Raw genomic sequence first — 24,216 nt, forward strand, 5'->3', positions numbered from 1 at the left:
TGTATTCTATATTTTTAAATCTACTGTAACATTCTGGTTCTGGTGTGCCTTTGGTATGGCCATCAAGATACTCCTCCAAATATATAGCACTGTAAGTGGTTTTAGTGATAATGTTGGGTCTCATGGGAAAGTAGTATCTTGTAAAAATTTTGCTGATGATATGGGTGATGTTTTCCATATCAGTGTGGTACTGTCAACATTTTCTAACACAATGTTGGAAGTCTGAGGCATCCTTATCGCTTTTGTTGATTAGAAACTTAATAGCTAGTTTCTGTTTCTGGTAAGATGTGATACATCTTGTAGATTCAGGAGAGGCTACTATTCCTGTCAATGTTGTTATTCTCTAACTTGCAGGATATGTACCAATGCAGAACTTTCTGATGCTTTCAGGAGTATTTCTTCTCCAAGTATCTGTTTAAAAAGGTCAGTCAAGCCATCCTTGATTCACATGGAAGTACATCTAATCTCATGATGTTATTACTTTCACTGTTGAGTATATATGCAATGCACCCATTTCTCTCTTTGCTGTTTAGTATGTGTTCTGTAAGTGATACACTGCACCACTCAAAGGCCATCTGGATTGATCTTAATATACCTTAGCATTTTGGGAGAAAGCAAGTGAATGTGTACAACAACAAAGGCAAAATAATGAAAACCAAACAAAAAAAAACAGAGAAAATGTTACACAATTACAAATACAAACAACAAGAAAATAACAACAGATGTCTTTTGACTAATAGAAACGAATCAAGTTACTGGCATGTGTAGAATGAAAGCCTTGAGACAGGAACATAGGAGATGAACATAAGAGGTGAAAGTCATGAGACAGGAACATAAGAGATGCTTCGTGGATGGCAGTCGAGCCAAGAAATAAAGATCATGCTTGGCTGAACACCGGTCATGTGGAAGGAAAGGAGAGAGGTAGGGGGCAGAGGGATTGAAGAATTAGGGGGATAATGAGAAAGAAATTCAAAAGGGCATAGAGAAGGTACAAGGGAGATAAATGAGGAAAAGTAGGTAGATTAAAAAAAGAGAAGGCCAAGAAATGTAAGAGAGGGTGAGTGAGAAAAAGAAAAGAGGAAAGAAAGAATGAGGGGGACTAAAAGAAAGAGTAAAAGAGTCACACAGAATTTAGATACATACTTACAAGGTGAGCAAAAGTGTATGTAAGCCGCTATATGTATATATAAATCAAAAAAATGGAACAAGAATGCAACAGATGACAATGAAACATCTGGACAGATAGATGATACAAAGATGGACAAGAAAAACAATAAAAAGACGGACAGGAAAAAACAAGAATAGGTCATTCATGGCCTTCTCTCCTCAGTCAAGTTTCCAGATTATTGACATTTTCTGTTTCTTTTTTTATTTTTTTTTGTCTTTGAGGTCGTATGCATTTGCTTGTTTTCTCCTAAAATATTTAATGCTCTTAGCTTAGATTTTTGGGGCCAGCCAGCTTTGAACAATCTCAAACTGGCTGAAACTGTAAGGATAATCTGGAAAATTGACTGAGGAGAGAAGGCTACGGAGTTGTTGAGGAGTGCTGCTTGTCAGTTATAGCAGAATATCTTAGAATTTTTCCCAGAAAATGTTTCTCTCTTTACATAAAAAAATTAAATTTTCTGTCATTTATCCAACTGTTATCCACAGGTTGTTATGTGTATGGACTTTATCTAGAAGGCGCAGGCTGGGATCTAGAGAAAGGATGCCTTATTCGTCAAAAGCCTAAACAATTGGTTCAAGAATTACCTCTTTTGAAGATTATTCCTATTGAAAGTCACAAGTTAAAATTACAGGTAAACTATTGATATATCTGCAGGTAAAACGTCTGAGAAGATATATTACATTATTACATCATATTTTTTAAAATCATTTATTGAAACATTTGATAGTAAGAACACTTGATATCAAATCAAACCATATAATAATGTCTATTTACAGAACCATTCACCCCATTATGATAATGATTCCTTCTCTTCATTTCGCATATTGTTAAGTCAATTGAATTGAGTCAGAATATTACTAGTTCTCATTCTATCAATCTTGGAGACTCAAAGGGGAAATTCAGTCTCACTGGCGTGAGTTGAAAGTAATTAGGCTGGAACATCTGTTTAAGCCAACTCACTATATTTGTTTTATCTTTTAAATTTTATGCTTTGATTCTGCTGTTTGATGACCATTGTAGAATTAGACATAGCTATGTATTGATACTCTTTTAACTCATTTGAAAAGGGGCTAAGAAATATATCATCTTTAAGTCTTATCACTGTTGTTTCAAACTAATAAGTGATCTTTTAGATCAGTGGTTCTCTACCGGGGTCCATATAAGATTTTTGGGGGTCCACACAGCAAAATAGTAAATTAGGGATCCACTAGGATTTTCAAGGGCCTCTGACAAAATTTTGCTTTAGATGTATGTATTGGTATGTATTGCAAGAAACAGATAGGTTTCTTTCTCTAACATTTTAGATGGTTCAACCTACACAAGTTAGTATGTGAAAACATTAATAAATAGCATTCTATAAAACTAGTTTTTAAACACTGAATGGTGATAGATTTCCACCAGAATAAAATAGCAATCAAAGAGGTCCATAGATAAAATATGGCTGAGAACTCCTGTTCTAGATGGTTGCTAAACTGTTTAGAAATAGCAGTCAAACTATTTTTAGCTCACACAACCATTTTGGAAAAGAATGACTTGGATAATGTTGTCTTTGAGGGTGCTACACTTGGGGGTGGGGAGAAACCCCAGCAGAGTCATGGTTGTAATGCTTTTGAGCATAGACTTGTTAGACCTGGACCAACCTGGAGCGCAGTAATAACAACAATCAATGTTGTTTTGATTGAATGTTCTTGTTGTTTCAAAAGAAGCATTGAAAATAGTTTTTGATATCTTTGATACTGCTGTTGCTGCTGCCGCCGCTGTTAGTGGCCCCCACTGCCCCCACCACTGCCGCCACCACCACCACCACCACCATTCAATTTTCTGCTAGTGACCCATGAGAGGATTTAGCAACCAGTACAACAAGGTAGCAAAACAATTCTCATTGCAGAAGTTTCTCTTGCTTATAACACCGGGACTTCCCAGATATCTATTTACTGTTAGAAGTAAGATTTATCAAAAGGACAATGCTGCACTAATTATCTGCTGGATTAATACATGAATCATTACATCAGTCAGGACTATCATTAATCTATGTTGTTTAAACTAATTATGAGGATTGTAGTAGTTGTATTGATAGTGATGATGATGATGATGGCGATGATGGTGGTGGTGGTGGCGATTTTGTGATGATGTTTGTGTCGGTGATGGTAAGTTGGTGACAAAAATTACAATGCTGATGGCTGTATTATGATGATGATGACGCTGATGAAGACAAAGGTTGTGTCGTTGTTGGTTGCTTTAATAATGTTGGAATTTATGATGATGAGAATTATAATGATGGCGATTGTGTTGTTGTTGATGATGATGATGATGATGATGAATAACAGGCTTCTCATTTTGTTTCAGAACACTATCAGGACGCCTGTATATGTTACGTCTCAACGTCGTAATGCCATGGGTGTTGGCCTTGTATTTGAGGCAGATCTGGCTACAACAGAACATATCAGCCATTGGGTATTACAAGGTGTATGTCTCATACTAAACACTGACTGAATTACATTACATATCTTAAACAAACATGTACATGTAAGAGAGCTACCACATATACATGAATTCTTTCACAAACACACACTCATATTACATTACATTTATTTTCCCATTTACATATATACACATATGTATATATATATATATATATATATATATATATATATATATATATATACTTATACACACATAACTACACACTTTAATTATAAGCATACATTAATTATAAGCATACATTAATTATAAGCATACATTAATTATATAAGCATACATTAATTATAAGCATACATACATTCTTATACATATACACATTAATATATATGTAAGTATACATACATACACTCTTTCTCTCTCTCTCTCTCTCTCTCTCTCTTACAGAGGTACCTCAACATACAATGGTTACAAGTAACTGCAGTCAGGGAGACTGTTGTCATTTGATGTGCTAGAAATAACAGTCAAATTTTCCTCAGATCAAACTCTGCCATCTCAAAAAAAAAAAAAACGAATGACACATTGGATAATATATTTTCAGATGGGTTGGTAATGATCTTTCATCATGAGTTTGTTTAATCAGAGTAAAACAACGAAAGTAACAAAAAGTTTACAAAGTTGAATCAAATTATTTCTGATGTAGGCCTTTTGTACACACAACTAATGAAATATGTGCTTCATGATTTTTTATACTACACATTTTGTTATGTTTCTATCGTTTAGCTCCAGGTTAGCTTTTATTGGGTGGACCTATGATCAAAGGCTTTCTAAGCCATAACCATCCTATCTCTTTTTACATGGCAATGTGTATCTGGTGACACATGATCTAATGTATTTTTTTTTAAAAAGACAAATTTTTAGCTCAGAAATTTGACTGTTTCTAGTAAGTTAAGTGACCACATTAGAGTTTACCTCTTGTCTTGTGCCTTTTGTTATTTATTGTGTAAGTGATGTAAGATAAACTCTGTTCTATCAGTATTTTTGATACTAACATATGAATTGAATAAAAGTAATGATTACTATATCTATGTTATTGTTAATAGTACTGCTACCATCCAGCTACAATTTAGTTGCATATATTAATTTCCTTATAAAATGGTGCTGATTTCATTTATGTTCCTTTGTATACTTCTTGTTTGCTTCTAACATCTCTAAGTTTGAAAATAAAAGAAAAAAACAAAAAATGCAAAAAAAAAACCAAACAAAAAAACAAAACAGGCATGGCTGTGGTAAGAAGCTTGCTTTCCAACCAGATGGTTCTAGGTTCAAGGTTCGGTCCCACTGCATGGCACACTCTACTATAGCTAGCTTTGGGTTGACCAAAGTCTTATGAGTGGATTTGATAGATGGAAACTGAGAGAAGTCTGTTGTATATGTGTGTGTGTGTGTATGTCTGTGTGTGTGTATCTATGTGTGTGTCTGTGTTTGTCCCCCATCACTGCCTGATGTCCAGTATTGGTGTGTTTACATCCCTGCAACTTAGCAGTTCGGCAAAAGAGTCTGATAGAATAAGTACTAGGCTTAAAAAATAAAGCAATGCTCCAGCATGGTAGCAGTCAAATGACTGAAACAAGTGAGAGAGTAAAAGAGAGTAAAGGGTAAACAAACATTCCTTTCAATCACTAGTTTGCCTACCAGGCTCTATAAGTCTGCTCTACTGATCTACTTGAGTGGGGTGGAGTCATAAGTTGATTTACATTGACCCTGACACTTGGCTGGTACTTCATTTTATTAACCTCACAAGGATGAAAGGTAAGTTGATCTCAGCAAATAATAATAATTTCGTATATAAGCAGAAAGTCAGAAATTCAGGAGAGCTGTGTAGCTGAATAAATCAACCTGGTTAAGTATCATACATAACTAGTAGTTCATTTTATCCCCACCTCACCAACAGAAGGATGAAACGCAAAGTTGACTTTTGCAGGATTTGAACTCAGAATGTAATGAGGCATTTTGTCCAATGTTTTAATGATCTTGCCAATTTAGAATAAGAATGATAACAAGAATAACAATATTTTCTAACAGAGGCATGAAGCCAAGATTTTGTTTTACTTCAGCACACGATCTCAGATCAGGTCACTTGCTATGCAAGTACATCTCCGTAAATTTTTTATCTTTTGGAGGTAAGGTAAGTTGATTAACTCAATGCCCTAGAAGGATGAAAAGAGTAGTAGACCTTGGCAAGATTTGAACTAAGTATCTGAAGAGCCAGAACAAATATTGCAAGGCATTTTGTCTGCTGCTCTAACAAGTCTGTCAATCATGAATAACAATGGTGAATGACAGCAACAGCAATAGTAATAAGAATTTAACAACTCTGTAGAAACCTGGACTGGTTTCACACTCAGTGGGGAAAAGTTCAAGTGTAAAAGAGAAATGATAAATGGATATACAATCACACAAAACCAATTATTCTGTAGACATGTCAGTTGAAGACAATTTGAGACTTATTTAGGTTCAGCTGCATTGTATGTAATGGATCTATGAGGCCAGTAACTAGCTGTTCTTTCAAAAAACAGAAAATTAGTGGAATTTTAAGGGTTGCTGGCCTCATGAAGTTCTCAAGTTACATGCTTTACAGAATTGACTGGAAATACTCAGAAATGGAAGTAATCCAACTTATTTCATATTTCAACAGTCCAACCTTTAACCAACTGTCAACACACATGTTGTTATTATATACAAGTATGGTCTTGTGGTATGTGGTGTACTCAGATGTCAGCATTTTGATGTACTAGAGAAAATTATTTCGAATAAATGTATTTATAAGTGCAGGCATGGCTGTGTGGTAAGAAGTCTGCTTCCCAACGATATGGTTCTGGATTTAATCCCACTGCATAGCACCTTGGGCAAGTGTCTCCTACTATAGCTTCAAGCCAACCAAAGACTTGAGTGAATTTAGTAGATAGAAACTGAAAGAAACCTGTTGTGTATCTCTCTCTCTCTCTCTCTCTCTCTCTATATATATATATATATATGTGTGTGTGTGTGTGTCTTTGTTCCCACATCCATTACTTGACAACTGGTGTGTTTACATCCCTGTAACTTAGCAGTTCAGCAAAAGTGGCTGAGAGAATAAGTACCAATACTATAAAAACTCGATTCATTTGACTAAAATTCCTCAAGGCAGTGCCCCAGCATGGCCACAGTCTACTGACTGAAACAAGTAAAATTAGTAGAACATCAGACAAGATAGATGTCTTGCAGCATTTGATTACCCCTTTAATGCTCTGAGTTCAAATCCTACCTAAGTTGATTGTGCCTTTTGTTATCCAATGGTTGATAAAAGAAGTGCCAATCTACTAGTACTGAGTTTTGATATAAACTATTAAAACCCTGGAAGGTGGGGCATCAGCATTGTCACACTTTAATGATGGCAAGTGCAGTGGTTTGAAACACATATCATGTCTCAGAGAACTGCTACACAGAAATTACTATCTTTTTTATTTCTCTTTCAACAAGCTAGATTTTGTAAATGATTAGACAAATCATAAAACTGCCTTTGAAAAGTTTAGCAATGCTAAATCCATCAGTGTTAAATATTTTAACTAAGATCTTGTGTAGACCAAATTTTCCTACAATTTCCCATCAAAAGCTCATTTTCTCAACAGGGTTCAAAAGCTCATTTTCTCAGCAGGGATGTGAAGTATATTATGTGTATATAATAAGAATTATGAATATAAGATTAAACACAAAAAATTACTCTAAAGTGCACTTGCAAATAATTAGCTATTAATAACTATTTCTTGTGGGACCCTAGGGATGGGAAAAACTGCACTTGAATAATTAATGGAAAAAATGTTGGGTTCATATATCATTGGCATGGCATTGATGTATCTTCAAGACAGTTATTAATGGTCCTTTGAATCTAGCTCTAAATAGATGTAGCAGTGGCAGTATTTTTCCATTAAGACAAGGACAAAACTAATATTGTTATCGTTGTCATTGTTTAGCTCTAGATCAGTCATGATTAAGTAGACCAATAATTAAAGGTATTCAATTCACCATCATCCATCTGTCTTTTTTTTTTCCAGTAATAGTGTACCCTACATGCAGATATTACTGAGTAGTTAAGTTGTTTGCCTCACAACCCTGAAGTGTTAGGTTTAATGCTGATGTGTGGAATCTTGCACAAGTGTCTTTTACTACAGCCTTAGAGTAATCCAAGCCTTATGAGTGAAATTTGATTGACAAAAACTGTGGATACCTAGGCTGTCGTTTGGATCATACTTGTAATTAAAAAATTCAGCTTTGTCACATTGTTTCACACTGCTTCAGCCTGAAAATTTACATTAAGGTTACAAATATCTGTTGAATGCTCAGTTATTTATATATTGATTTAATATGGGGCTAGTTCATTAAAACCAACAAAGGATCTATCATTATAACCCAGATATTATCTACGTGTTCATTTTAAGATGGTAAAGTGTAGTTTCAGGGAGATTTAATGGTCATTTCTAGAAGATTGAGAAATAACATAGAAGCTACATTGACAAATGATTTATTATAATGTTGGGAAGTTGGAATTGTACCTATGACTATTACAGATCCTCTTAGACTGGTAATTTTGATACACTTGAATGTTTATGTTCAATTCTTCCCACAAAGGAAATTACTTTTATGAGACTAGTATCCTATTCTGAGAAAGATAAATTACTCAGTTGCTTCATTCCACAGAAAACAGGGATAAGCACCAGTCTTATGGTTCCTTGTATTATGTAATTAAATTACAGCTGTGAGCTGGTGGAATTGTTACTTCACCAAGCAAAATGCCTGGTGGCATTTCTTTCAGCTTTATGTTCTGAGTTCAAATTCCACCAAGGTTGACTTTGCCTTTCATTTTTTTGAGGTCAATATCAGAAGTACCAGTGGAACACTGGGGTCGATGTAATTGAATTATTCCCTGCCACCAAATTTTAGGCCTTGTGCCTATAGTAGAAAAGATTATATAATTAAACTGCTAATCAAAAATCTCAAGGAATTTGAAATGCAACTTTCACCTGGAACAGATGGAGAGACAGCTCATAAGCTTGTCATTAGCCAAAATTCAGTGGAAGTTTATAGATTCATTTAGCATCATAGCATTCGCCTGTGAATGACAATTCTTGAAGTTATACTGAAACTAAACCCAACTCATTCATTCTCAAGAAACTATATAACATCTCATCTTACATTCTCATAAAACCGATGCTCTGGTTTCTCCTCATACCTAGCAGAAAAATCATTTGCTTTTTACATTCATACAAAATCAAACCACTCAATGCCATTATGTGTACTCAAAAGCAACAATAATTTGGACATAAATACATTTTCCTCCAGTGAAGCTGATGAAGTTTAATGGGATTGCAGAGTACTGTGATGAGGCATTAAAATGCAACAGACATCAGGGGAAAAAAATTAGCACTCATTTTCAAAGACTTTCCAATTGAGTAAAGAAGCTTGAACAGGTTGATTGATCTACTAGAAGTAACAGCCAAATCTACTTCAAATTACACATAATTGTCTTAAAAAAGAAGAAGGATATGTGAGGTAATGTAAATTTGAAATTGTAGAGGCACATGGCCTAGTGGTTAGAGCAGCGGACTCGCAGTCGAGGGATCGCGAGTTCGAATCTCAGACCGGACGATGTGTGTGTTTATGAGCAAAACACCTAAGCTCCACGCGGCTCTGGCAGAAGGTAATGGCGAAACTTCTGCTGACTCTTTTGCCACAACTTTCTCTCACTCTTTCCTCCTGCATCTTGCAGCTCAGCTGCGATGGACCGGCGTCCCGTCCAGGTGGGGAACCTGTACGCCAAGAAACCAGGAAACCAGCCCTTATGAGCCAGGCATGGCTTGAGAAGGGAAAAAAAAACTTGAAATTCTTTTCCCTCACCAAAAAAAAAAAAGTGTGCATGGTCACAGATGGAATGCTTTTCAGCTAAGTTTGTTGGATCAGGGTTGACTGGAGGCTAAATAGCAACAACAATTCTCAATTTTTCTGTTGTTCGTTTGGAACCCTTAAATGTATGTAATTCAAAATATAAACAATAATAGACCATAGAATAAATTTCTAGTGTTCAAAAGGAAGCCGAACTAAAAGATGGAAAATAATGTTTATTTTTGTATACTCCCATTTTATTTAAATTTTAAAGTTTCTCCATTTTTAATTGCGAAGACTGATGAGATCCTCACTATGACACCATAAAAGACTACGAAATTTTATTTCCAATCATATAAACCACCTCGAATATTATTTTAGGAAGTTTAAGGTGATTTCTTTTGTGCCGTTAATCATTTACCATTTCTGCGGTGTCCCCTTCCCCCTCCTTTGATAGCCTAAGCACCTGCTTATTTTGCTTAATGGTTTATCTAGTGTCATTAAGATGCAGCTATTCTACAACAGAAAATTCGGCATACATTTAAAAAATGGTAAGAACAGTCAAGTAACAATTTCAAGTTTAAATTAGTTTTAGACTAAAAAAAAATAATAATAAAAGCGAGACAGGAAAATTCTATATCTTCTCTCTATTTTCACCTTGTTTTTTCTTTTCTCCTCTCACACTTGGTTTTTTAAAATTAAATTATTCATTGGAAAAAAAAATTGGCTGGTTCTGACATGCAGCACGAAAAGTTTTATGTTTTAATTACATACTTTCACGATCATGTCAGATGAAAATTACGGAATCTCTGAATAAATGATAATATGTGACTTAGTTTTTTGGAAAACGTGAATATTCATCTCCTGAAACCATTTTTGATGGTTTTGTTTTTATTATAGTCATATGAGTTTAATGAAATTCTGCATTGTGACAAACATGAATTACTATAGTGATTTTTGTTTGTTGTTGCACAAAAGTTCTTAGTGTAAGTAGGGTGTGATGATATTGTTGATTAGCGATGTATTACGCAGCTTCGTGTTGCGTTTCTTGTATTACCAACGTTTAAAGGCTTCAGTTTTTAAAATGGTTTTATCAGAGGAAGAAGGTCCTCGTTCATGATATTTTCAGGACTTCTGGGATTTGTGCTGGGGGTGAGAAAGGGAAGTAAGGCCTATTAGAGGTGTGTTTAGCTGATACATCGATCCAGAAGGTGAAAAAGAGGACCATAACTGTCTGCCGAGTCCCTTTCTCCCTATATATATATGGAGAGAGAGAGAGAGAGAGAGAGAGAGAGAGAGAGAACTCACAGATGCTGGTATGAAGCCAAGCAAAGAATTAGTCTACCCCGCCAAGAACTGGCATAGCTTGACGAGCTTAGGTCGATCTGAAGTTATGATAGGCGTCACCTGCCCAAAATTACTCTAGGTGGAATCAAACTATGGATCATTTGATGGAGAAGTGAACTTTTTAATAGCACAAGAATATTATAGCTTAATCCTTTTATTTCATTTCTTTACCCTCTCAGACATTTTGCAGTAATTATAAAGTAACTGAGATTCGTTGTTAAGTCGATTTCTAAAGATAGGAGGTAAAATAATGTTTAATCAATGGTTTGATTTTATTTACGTGCCTGGGCAATAGTTGATGTTTACTGCTAACATCTAATAATTAACAACGTTTTATTTCATACACCTAGTAGCTTAAGTTTTATAGAAGAGAAAAGAGAATGAGCGATAATAGCGCTTTCCTAGAAATGCACAACAGCTAAGTATTCATCTCGACATATGTATATATATATATATTTATATATACTGACTACCCGTGCCCCGTTGGGTCACCGGGAAAGTCTAAGTTTCCCAGCAACGAAGTTTTGTTTCGTGTTTTTTTTTTTCTTTTCCAGGTTATTCCGCATACTTTCATCGAATGTGATATCGAAATAACGCGTAAACGGCTCTTTTCCCCAGAAAAGGAAATATTTGGCTACTATTTCTTGCATGCTCTGTTACCACGTAACAAATATTTCGGGTCCTTTATCGCAAATAGCTGTTACATGATAGCAGGGCGTGCTAAAAATAGAACCCAGATTTTTTGAGGTGAGATACATTGAATGCACTCGAAAAAAAAAAAAAACCTATGGAAAAAAATTATTTCACACCGAGGTTACGATCGGGTCTTTTATGAAATATTTACCGTATTTTAAAGTCATTTTTACTGTAAAATATTTTTTAAATATGCCAAAAAAATTTTCGTAATGGTATTCACTTGGCAATAATTTTAAAAAAACCATTAAAATATTGTCTGTTTAAAGAAAGCTAAAATATAAATACCTACTGTACAAACAACTTACATTTTTGAAATCACATTAATTTAAAAATATTTCTTAATGATTAAAATATTGTGTTTAACAAAAGCGAAAATAGAAACATTTACTGTAAAAAACAAATCGTATTTTTTCGTTGTCAAATCAGTCTAATCGAAAGGTAAGAGTTTCTTCCCTTTCAGGGTTAAATTATTTTCGGAACATTTTCCCATTATGCACCGTTTTGGGTATTTATACCCCCGAAAACACCTAATATCTACAAAGCCACTTGTCCGATTTACGCGAAACTTGTTTGATTCCGTTTTTATTCACATTTCAGGGGAAACTTAATTCATAGTATTTTCCCATTATGCACCAGTTTGGCTGGGTAACATTGCAAGCAAACAAGCAAGATTCAAGCTTACTTTTATAGATATATTATAGATATATAAACACTTACATAACTAAATTACAGTGAGGTTACATTTCACTGATGAATTTTCAACGAAAGACGAAACGCACCGAAGTTGTTTTCTGTACATATTCCTGAAAGAGATGTTAGTCATCTATAAATATTGTTTTTAGGTGTTTGTCTTTTAAACAAAGCGAACAGTGCAGCTACAAAGAGCGCACATGAGAAAGAATAAAAATATATAGGAACGTTGTGTTTATTCTTTACATCTGGTCCGTTTTGTTTGAAATGTAAACATGTATTTGCTGTTCAATCCTAGTTTAAGCAATTGGAATTAATATTCCTGTTTTCATTTACCGTATATTTTTGTATGCTTTAGCTTTTAATGTTTCCTATCTTTAAATATACTTTCACCGAGATTGAAATAAATTGACAGATGGCAGACAGACAGATAGATAAAAATAGACAAACATGTGTGACAAACAAAATTAAAATGAAATGTTTATAAGACTCTATCGTTCTAGAACTTGGAAATGCGTGCATACATTGATGGCACTGTTCAATAGTGTATAATTTGACTGGGATCTTTTGCTACAGACTCGCGTATATGACATTTATTTCTGAGACGTATATTAAAGATTATCTTACCTTTGATGACGCTAAACGATTAAGTGACACTTTACATTTTGTGTAGAAATACCCGTCTCTCGATGTTTTTCTCTCTGTGGCGGAAATGGCGAGCATTAATATAATCTGGCCTTATCTCGATTAAAGACTTCCTTCCTCAAATTGCGTCAATGTGTCCACGAAAAAAGAAAAGGAACTCGTCTTTTCGTGCTTATTAAATGTGCTCTGGCGAACTACTTGTTCAACACACAACCGACCCCTCTGCCTCTGTTGTCACTTCCGCTTTCTATCTCAACCCATATTATCACACGCCATCTTGATCTAAAGACACTACATGTAACAGTAAAGTAAAAAAATTACTCTAAAACTCTGGAAAAAACCCTACTAAACTGTTTCAATGTACAGTTTTCTACAAACGAAAATTCAGCTTCATTCCGATTCTCATACATTTTCGTAATTCTTTGTCCACGGAATTAACGTCGATCCTTTTGCAACCTTCGTGGCACTACGATGTAGGCTTCGTCCTCTTTTCAACTACCGTTACGAACTTCATCGTTCATTGAATCGATAACCCTATGGACGTGGAAAATATGATGTGGCATTCCATCAACAGAAACATTTTCTTCGGTATTAACTTCCGTCGTTCTTCTCTTCAGGATGAATTCACTCAAAAAAAATCTCATCTCCAGCCTGGAGATATGCAAGTTATTCCTTTTACCCACTCCTGGTACTATGGTTAAATGCCTTCTCCCATTCGTTACAAACCCGAACCCTAACCGCCTCGATTGGTAAAGGCCTTGGTGGTTCGATATCGCCCTATGATTCCAATCCTGCTCGGTTTGTAACATAGCTCTTGAAGAAGCGTTCGATATTCTATTTATTTAGCATCTCTCTCAACGATTCTGAACGAAATGTGGTACTGTTGTTTATTCATCCATCCGTTCCCTCCGACAAAATATCTTATTCAGAACCCACAAAATCTCAACCACAACCTTCATTTTAATCTCCCTCTATATAACCAAGCACCCAGATACAAAGAGATTCAACACTGACCGATAGTGTGTCCTATCAATTATCAATCGCTTTTAGGTATCTTCTACCCGAATCCCTCCCGTTTCATCTATTAAGATATGTATGTATGTGTTACAGGCTGCTTTAACTCTACCTACTTTCTCTCATTATTGTCTTGAGGACTTACACCATGATCTTTGGCTTAGAGTTCAGTCCGAACTTCATCCTAGTCAAGCAGTATGTTTAGTCCTTGTATTTCACTAGCTGATACTTTCACAATTTTTCAGCCACACAAATCTGTAGGCAGGCTAAATACAGATCAACAGTTATAGAAAACCCCGTCATTTGTCTTTATTCCCGCAGGATCTACCCAGATATATCTGTGGCTTACTGTCCGTGTATAATGCCACAGGGTCAGTCAGTCCCTGAAAGTTTAACACTGGATTGACCTTATTCTTCGTTGAGGGAATTATCAACAACATTTCGCCTTTTAAAGCAACTAATCGAATCGTGGACAAAATACCATGCAGTATTTTCTACAACACCATACGTTATGAGCTCAATTTCTGCCGAGGTCAAATTTGCATTTTATCCTTTGGGGCCCAATGAAATAAAGTATCAGACAAGTACTGGGATACATCTACACGCCACACCAAAATTTCAGGCGTTGTACTTATGTTTGAAACAATTCTTCACACATACACACACTAAAATCTATATAGTTGTACAATATCTTGTCCTAAGTAAAAAAAAAAGGGTCTCGTATATTAATGTATATTAGATAGTGTATAATATTGGCATAAGGCCAATAGTTTCGGGAGAAGAGGAAAGTCGATTACATCGACCCCAGTACTCAACAGGATGAAAAGCAAAGTCGACCTCGGTGGAATGTGAACTCAGAACATAAAGACAGACGAAATGCCGTGAGGCATTTTGCCCAGCGTGCCCACAATTCTGTTAGCCCATCACCTTTAGCTAGTGTATGATATTACCATATATATATATATATATATATATATGTGTGTGTGTGTGTGTGTGTGTGTGTGTGTGCGCGCATATTAGGTTATAGGTTTCGAAGAAGTCATAGATGATAATGTGGTTGAGTTGCTAGTCTCCCATAAAGAATGTTTATCTAACAAAGAACTTAACTTGTTTGAACAACCACAAGCTGAGAATATCGATGCAAGTACGGATTTCCACATCACTTTTATATGGCAAAAATATTGCCAAAGATTTGACACTTATAGAAGAAGGTCTGCTAACAACACTATCATGAACGTAACTTTAAAATTACGAGAAGAGTTTACAATGAGCTCAATTCTTTCAGTGAACTGTACGAAGAAATTATGCGCCATAAATATCAATTTTATACCATTTCACTTTTAATATGAGAATAATTCCATTCAAAATGGAATAGTTCCATCCAAAACGAGAATAATTCCATTCAAAATGAGAATAAAAAATACAGTATTTTTGCTTTAATTATTTATGTATCACTAATAATAAACAGACTTTTGCGTCATATCGTTCCATTCATTGTCAATTTATTCATTAAGTCTATTCATTTATTATTTAATTCCTAAAATCATTTTACATATTATATAGTATTAGTGATAGATATATAATAAAAGCAAAAATACTGTATTGTTATTTTCATTTTTAATTTTCTCATTTTGAATGGAATTATTCTCATATTGAATGCGAAATGGTATAGATCAGCTCTTTACCCTTCATGTAGCTGTTGATGATGATTAACTTCAAGATAGACGATAGTATCTAAAAGTTCATAGTATCCTTCATCCTCCCAGTGACTCTTATCCACCCTACAACCCCTCATACAGTAGCGAAGATTTTTGGTGATAAGAACATATCCTATTTGGATATTACGATTCTCATTTATTCCCTAACGTATTTTTCTTCACATGTTTTTATGAATAAAGATATATATATATATATTGTACTGTGTATGTTTAGAAATTGATATTTTCATTCAAAAAAACGGACGCATTTATTACTCTGTGGCATGGAAATCAATGGGAAAGTTAATTTCGCGTTACGGGTTTTCGTATTACAAGATTTTCAGGATCATATTACTACTGTAACGACGGGTATGTCTTCTTACATACATACAAACATGCATACACACACACACACACACACACACACACACACACACACACACACATATGTATATATACACATACTTTCTAACATCCAGTCTGTGAACTTGTCTATAAATTAACTGGTCTCATAAGTGACATAGACATCAGAACTAAAGCAAAAGCCAAAAATAGAAAAAAGACAGAAACAAAAAAAACAACAAACAAACAATACTGTTAGACTTTCATACGCCGACATCGATAGGAGAATCCATGAAATTGCTCACACGCACACCTTTAAATATTACATATATATATATATATATATATATATATATATATAACGGGAAGCTTTATGAAAATAAACAAAAGACGAAGGCAGGTGGAAAACAAACGAACAATTGTATTAGTATGGCGCTCAGGAAATATAAATAAAACAAGTCTTTAACGTTTCGAGCCTACGCTCTTCAACAGAAAGATACACAGAGAGAGAAAAACACAGAAAGAAGGAGAGAAAAAAAATGCGTGCAGTAGCTAACGAATCAACATGGCGATCTGATTTCGGCCAGAGGTCAAAGATCAAACATGAGACGCGAGAGCGAAATAAGGGGAGATAATAGGGTTGATAAAAGGGTTGAGGGACCAGCTAAAAGTGCGTGGGAGGGGTCTGGATGTGTGTATGTATAGGGTTGGTGTATGTATTAGTATGTATAAGGGTGTGTGTGTATGAGAGAGTATTAGTGCGTAAGATTAGTCTGGACGTGCGTATGTATGGGGTTGGTGTATGTATTAGTATGTATTAGTATGTATTAGTACGTATTGGTATGTATAGGTGTGTGTGTGTGTGAGAGAGTATAAGTGCGTATGCGGGGTCTGGACGTGTGTATGTATAGGGTTGGTGTAAGTATTAGTATGTACTAGTATGTATTAGTACGTATTAGTATGTATTAGTTGGTGTGTGTATTAGTATGGCACATCATATGTGATGTGATGTGTAAAGTCATGTGGTGTAGTGAGAAGAGGGGGAGGGAGAGAAGAGGGGGAGAGAAGGGGAGGGAAGAAGAGGGGGAGGAGAAGGGGGAGAAGGAAGGGGATGAGGGGATGAAGGAGGAAAGAGGGAGAGGGGGAGAGAGAAGGGGAGAGAGGGAGTGAGGGAGCAGAGGGAAGGGGAAGAGGGAGGGAGAAAGAGGGAAGAAGGGAAGGGGAGTAGGGGTGAAAGGATGAAGGACTGAAGAAGTAGGGGTCGGGGGAGAAAGAATAGGTGAGGAGGGGGGTGAGGTTAGATGAGGAGGGGGGAGAGTTGAGACCAAATGGCGTATAAGAGCGAAGAGAGAAGATTAATTCCTGTTCACGGCGCAAACGGGAATCCGGATGGCCTCTGTGTAAGGACAAACCGAACACAGATAGGTGTTGCAAGGAGTGACCGGTGGAGCGGAAATGGCGTGAGACCGGTGTGTCGTTCGCAAGGTGGATGTCACGAAGGTGTTCCGCGAACCGGTCAGCCAAGCGGCGTCCCGTTTGTCCGATGTACAAGGAATTGCAAAGAGAGCAAGAGATGCAATAGATAATATTGCTGGAGGTGCAGGTGAAGGAGTGGATGATGGGATAGGGTCGATGGTGGGTGCTAGTGAGGCGGTGGTGTTGGAGAGGTAAGGGCAAGTGCGGCAACGTGGGCGGGAGCAGGGGAACGAGCCGGGTTGGGAGGTAGGGTCAGGGAAGGAGCTATGGACCAAAAGGTCTCGAAGGTTGTGGGCTCGTTTGAAAGAGGGGAGGGGTCGGTTAGGGAAGAGGTGTGAAGTGGACGGGTCGGACTGGAGATGACGGAAAGCTCGAAGAATGGTGCGTTGGAGACGTAGGGTCGTGGGGTGGTAAGTGAGGGGAAAAGGGAGGCGGGAGACTACAGGGCGGGTTCGGGGAGAGAGGCAGATACGCGGTCCACGGACCGTGCTCTGGCAAGGGCGGTGTGGATAGTGGTGAGGGGGTATCCACGTAGGGTGAAGTGGTGAGCCATACGTTGAGACTGAGTCTCAAAGTCATGGTCGTCACTACAGAGCCTACGTAGACGGAGGAATTGGGAATAGGGGATGGAAAGCTTGGTGTGTTCTGGGTGGGAGGAAGAGAAGTTGAGGTATGAGTGTGAGTCTGTGTGTTTGTAGTGAATGGAGGTGGTAAGAGTGGAGTGAAGAATGCTAACCGAAATGTCGAGGAAGGAGACAGAGGTGTTGGAGATAGTGGAAGTGAAGTGGAGGGCTGGATGGAAAGATTGGACGAACGAGAGGAAGGAATCTAGATGTTCGCGGGAGAGTGAGGTGGCACCGATAATGTCGTCAATATAACGACCATATAGTTCAGGAGTGGGACCAGTGAAATTAGAGAATATTTGGGCCTCAACATAGCCAATATATATATATATCTTTCAGTGTTTCTTGGGTTAAATAGGAGTAGCATTCTTCCCATTCCGGGAACTGCCACATTAAGTTAGCAACAAGCCATCTCTTTATCCTTCTGCTACTGCATAACTCTCTCTGAGAGATTTAGAAATGCAATTTTTCTAATTTTATAGATCAGTGAATTTATTTCACATTCTATAAGTTTTCAACAGCGATTTAGCACCGACAGCTAGCAAGCCGCTTTTTGTTGTTTTTTGAAGAACTGTAGCCGGATTTTTTTTTGTGAGAAGCCACCGTTGTTGGGTGGTAGTGAATAATTGAGAAAAATGAAAAGTTATGCAGAAGCTACTGGAGGTCGAGTTACCCTGGACCCAAGCGTACTGAAACAGCAGATATGGATATATAGTAGTATGCTCGAGAAGAAAGGGTAAAATATTGTAAATATATGTTATTTTGAAGTGAAATACTTTAATTGAAATTGAACTGTTGTCCTTTGAAAAACTGCGGGGTGGAAAAATTTCTGTTAATTTTATTGTGAACTGTGATTTTTACGAATTTGGAAATTTTCTTGTCATTTGTGACAAGTGTGAAGCAATGAAGTAATGGAGACCCAACCAGCCATCAGCTATGGTACAGCAACAGGAAGGGGTTTGAATAACGACGTTTTGCAAGTGAAAGAAATTGAAAAAGTCTAATGAAGTCATAGTTAAAGAAGGAAACAGCCTGAGGCTGACCCCGCCAAAAGAAGTAATAGAGGAAACAGTAAAAAAAAAAAAAAACTAGTGTAAAGAATGCTGTCAAACTCAAGTAAAAAAGGATGGAAATAGCGACCGTTGAAGCAATGGAATAATGTCTCAAGGATATTAAACACCTAACGACATTCTACATCAGAGGCAAGAAGTATGGCACAGTGGAGTTACGGTTTGCAACCGAACAAGACGCAATAAAGTGCTCCACTGTGCGATTGAGGTCGGAAGAGTGGGCACTACCGCCAACCTACTGTGGCAAATATGCGGCTAAAGTTAGGATTGGCAGAGTGTCCCCAGACATCGATGAAGCGTGGCTGGTGGCAGCCATCCTCTTCAACACGGAAGAAGAGACCAATGTGCTGAAGGTCACGAGGATAACAGAGGTAAACTGGTTTGGATACGACCTCGAGGTGACGGTCTAAATCAGTTTACCAGACCTGCATAAAATTGCAAATGAAATTATGTTGCCAGAGGATGTTAAACTAAGCGTGGTAGTGGAGGTAAGACCTCCCATCTGCTACAACTGTGGAGTACGGGGACACATGAAAGCAAGGTGTCCCCAGAAACAAGAAGTAGAATAGAAGCTGGAGGAGGAGGAAGTGGAAAAAGGAGTGGTAGCACAAAGCCAAGTAAATTAAGGAAAACGTAGAAGGAAATACTCAGTTGGAAAAAGAAAGAAGAAAGAGATGAAAATACACATTCGCCACCAAAAAGCCCGCAAAAAATAGAGGAGATACAAATTGAAAGAACAGAAATAACAAAAAAGAAAATTACAGAAGAAAAAACAAGTATGCAGAAAGGAAAGGAAGCAACAGTAAGAGAGAGATAGAGATTGATGAGACACAAAAACTAGGAACATCAGGAGAGAATAGAGACGGAAAACGGGAAGGAGTACCGAAAGGAAAAAATGTGAAGATGATGATAGAATATAAAAAGAGCGTAGAAATAGAGAAACGGATCACTAAATGAAAAATGCAATCAGAGTAACATTATCGGGGAATGAGGATACCGAAGACGACAAGGCAGTTTTGTTAGAGAGAGAAAAAGGAGAAAGATTGAAAGAATTATTTGGTGAGCAAATTGTAATAACAGAGTTGCTGGTTCGATGCGACGAACTACCACCAGTGGTGCTATTTGACTACATAATAGAGGACATAGAAAATTGAAAGTAAGTGAAATTTGTAAAATTTAAAATAACGTTTAAAGAAAAAAACGTTGTAAAGAACAACGAACTGTTTGTGAATAATATGTTACATAAACAGTTAAATGATACTGCCTGCGTGTGAGGCGCAGGTAAGACATTTCATTTTTCATTATATCATTATATTCATTATTTCATTCGAATTACGTCTTATGTACCCCACTGTATTATGTTGTCTGTCTTTGTTCGTCCCTTCTTTGTTAGAGCCAATATGCTCGTAATAAAGAATAAAGTTAGCAAGACCAAGCTACTCCAGACTGATGAAGAGCAATTACCATGAAACTAGTCTCTGGTGCTGGCTTTGTTGGGTGGAGGTGTTTAACTCCTCTGTTTGAAAACTTAAGGACACAGAACGCTTGTGTCACGTAACCAACTAGAAACGGTGTTTCTTGGGGTTAAATAGCAGTAGCATTCTTCCCTTTCCGGGGACTTCCACATTAAGTTGGCAACAAGCCATCACTTTACATATATTTCGTTTTTGTTAATTTACTATGCATCTTCTCTTTTGTTCGGGCTTGGTTCATTAACTATGCAGCTTCTCTTTTGTTCGTGCATTACACCTGGGTAAATCCAGCAGCAGAAACAAAAAAAGAAAAAAATCTGTTGCGTCTTTTTCCTTGGCGGTCTAAGCATGTGGTTATGTTGTTTAACGGTTAATCCGGTCTTGCTCTCGTGTACGCACGTGTGTGTGAGTAATGGAGAAAATTATACAGTGGGGAGTTAGGGAAGGAACTAAGAAAAGGTCAGACAGTCAGTCAGACAGACTGACATCAACAAACGTTGATGTATCAGATATATAGCCCACGCTTAGAAATGTGTTAGAATAGATTATCAGCAGATAATCTTTAAATCATTGCTATTAATAAGTTACTCTTCTAATTCTCTCTCTCCCCCCTCTCTCTGAATACATACACGCACACAAATATATGTATATGTATGCATGTATTTATGTATGTATACTGGCACGAGAGTTCTAGTTGATCCGATCAACGGAACAGTCTGCTTGTGAAATTAACGTGCAGCGGCTGAGCACTCCACAGACACGTGTACCCTTAACGTAGTTCTCATGGAGATTCAGTGTGACACAGAGTGTGACAAGGCTGGCCCTTTGAAATACAGGTACAACTCATTTTGCAAGCTGAGTGGACTGGAGCAATGTGAAATAAAGTGTTTTGCTCAAGGACACAACGCATCGCTGGGAATTGAACTCACGACCTTACCATCGTGAACCGAATACCCTAACCACTAAGCCACGCGTATGTATATGTATGTATGTATGTATGTATGTATGTATGTATGTATGTATGTATGTATGTATGTATGTATGTATGTATGTATGTGTACGTACGTGCCCGCATCTCTGTATCTGTGTGTGTGCTTGTATATAAACTCTCACACATTGAAGCATAAGCAGGGATTCCAAGAGAAATTTGGTAAGGCAAACAAGACTGCTTTCGGGCCATTTTCCCATGCTCATCGCCAAGGGCGCTGGACGGTACTGGTTTCTCACTATTCAATTTACTGCACTTTAGTGACTCTACTTTAGTGACTCTACTTTAGTATTATTACAAACTAGTGTCTATCCAGAATATTCTGAAGCACCCCCAGGCACGTCATTTCCTCACAAATTTAAAGGAGACTATAGTTTGCTTTTTTGTCTTTTAGAAAGAGCCTAACAGATATTCAAGGATCTCTCCTTGGCCCACTAAGCCTCAGACCGGTGTAGCGGTTGAGCACCCTCTTACACGCCCTAGGCATACAACATATTTAAAACAATTTTGAACGCGTAACATTTGGAAAAGATATTGTTTAGTTATAGCAACTGCTGCTGCTACTTGTTGTTGTTTTTGTTTGTTTGCTTGTTTGTTGTTGTTGTTAACCTAGATTACATAGACTTATGGATTCCAATTGTGCCCAGCATGTTTCATACATCTTTTATTCAGACTCAGCTGCTTTTAGGACAACATTGTACGTGCGTCCTTCTTAAAGACCAGATATAATTTTGGAGACATTTGGCTGCTATTTCTAGCAGATCAAAAGGTGGTAATAGTGGTGATAGTATTGGTGTGGTGCAGATACAACACCAACTTTCCGGACACAGATAATCTGGAACCTCTTATAATCCGCACTGATTTATATTAATTTATATGTACCTATGGCAGAATCGTTATCACGCTGGACAAAATGCTTAGCGGCATTTTGTCCGTCTTTGAGTTCTGAGTTCAAATTCCACCGAGGTCGACTTTGTCTTTCATCCTTTCAGGGTCAATGAAATCAGTACCAGTTGAACACTAGGATCGATGTAATCGACGTACACCTCTTCTCCCCAACCGATAGCCATGTGCCAAAATTTGAAGCCATTATTCTTTTATTCTTTTCCTTGTTTCAGTCATTTTGGCTGCCGCCATGCTAGAGCACCGCCTTAAAGGGTTTTTTTTTAGTCGAAGCAATCGACCCCAGGACTTATTCTTTGTAAGCCTAGTACTTATTCTACCGGTTACTTTTGCCGAACCGTTAAGTTACGGGGACGAAAACACATCAACATCGGTTGTCAAGCGATGGTGGTGGCGGTGGGTGTGGGAACAAACACAGACACAAAGACACACACACATAAAATATATTCATATATATGTATACGACGGTCTTCTTTCAGTTTCCATCAACAAATCTGCTCAGAAGGCTTTGGTCGGCCCGAGTTTATGGTAGAGGTTACAGTAGTGGGACTGAACCCGGATCCATATGGTTGGGAAGCAAGCTTGTTACCACACAGCCACGCCTGCGCCTATTATTTAAGTAAATTTATCATTTTTTCAATTTGAGGCGAGGAATTGGCAGAATCGTTAGCACACCGGGCGAAATGCTCAGCGACATTTCGTCCGTTTTTGAGTTCTGAGTTGAAATTCCGGCGAGGTCGACATTGCCTTTCATCCTTTCGGCGTCGATAAAATAAGTACCAGTTGAGCACTGGGGCCGAAGCAATTGCTTTATCCCCTCTCCGAAATCGCTGGCCTTGTACCGAAATTTAAAACCAATGTTTGTTCAATTCAAGGCGGCGAGCAGAATCGTTAGCACACCAGGCAAGATGCTTAGTGGCATTTCGTCTGTCTTCGCATTCTGAGTTCAGATTCTGCCGAGGTCGACTTTACCTTTTATCCTTTCGGGATCGATAAAGTAAGTACCAGCTGGGTACTGGAGGTCGATGTAATTGACTGGCCCACTCCTCCGAACTTGCTGATCCTGTACCAAAATTTAAAACCACTATTTGTTCGATTCAGAGCGTATCGACCAAGGTGACCACACCAAGTTCAGAAAAACCTGTAATCCGGAAAGGCTTTTGAACCAAAGTACTTGCCTTTGAGGAAGTGATATTGGTGGAGATGGTGGTTCTAGTAGAGTTAGTATTGATGTTGATTTTGCTGTTTAGCACCAGAGTCTGGCTTTGCCTGAGGAGACCTACGATCATAAGCGTTCTAATCGTAACCTACGTGTCTTTTTAGATACTGATTTAAAATTTTGGTACAAGTCCAGCAATTTCAGAGAAGTAGGTAAGTTGATTACATCGACCTAAGTATTAAACTGGTACTTACTTTATCGATCCCGAAAGGATGAAAGGCAAAGTCTACCTCGGTGGAATTTGAACTCAAAACATAAAGACGGACGAAATGCCGCTAAGTATTTTTGTCGGCGTTGTAACGATTCTGCCAGTCCGCCGCCTTGTATTTTTGTATATTCATGACAACAATATGCAATGTGTCCTTATTTGTAGGAAATTTGATATTTCTTGCAAGTTAAACGATCGTAATGGCTGTTGAAATGATGGTGGTTTGGTGGTGGTGGTGGTGGAGGTTGGAAGTTGAAAATGTCAACAGCAATATGACATAAATGGAATTTTCCAGAATTGAATGAAATTAAAACGGAATTT

At 37.4% G+C, this 24,216-nt stretch overlaps 1 protein-coding gene and 1 long non-coding RNA gene across 2 annotated transcripts in view; both read left to right on the plus strand.

Moving 5' to 3' along the window:
• LOC115209933 (dynein heavy chain 10, axonemal-like) overlaps nt 1–3,780 on the plus strand; it is a 188,621-nt gene extending 184,841 nt beyond the window's left edge. The window contains 2 exon segments of the mRNA XM_029778568.1: nt 1,654–1,799; nt 3,515–3,780. Coding sequence (XP_029634428.1) covers nt 1,654–1,799; nt 3,515–3,661 — 293 coding nt within the window. The 3' untranslated portion in view covers nt 3,662–3,780.
• A 147-nt stretch (nt 3,781–3,927) lies between these two features.
• LOC118763386 lies at nt 3,928–4,670 on the plus strand. Its single transcript, XR_004999134.1, has 2 exons — nt 3,928–4,460; nt 4,513–4,670. It is a non-coding gene; the product is annotated as an uncharacterized LOC118763386 (long non-coding RNA).
• Nucleotides 4,671–24,216: the final 19,546 nt, after the last annotated feature.

The sequence above is a fragment of the Octopus sinensis genome, linkage group LG1 (genome assembly GCF_006345805.1).
Source record: "Octopus sinensis linkage group LG1, ASM634580v1, whole genome shotgun sequence".
Classification (NCBI taxonomy): Eukaryota; Metazoa; Mollusca; class Cephalopoda; order Octopoda; family Octopodidae; genus Octopus; species Octopus sinensis.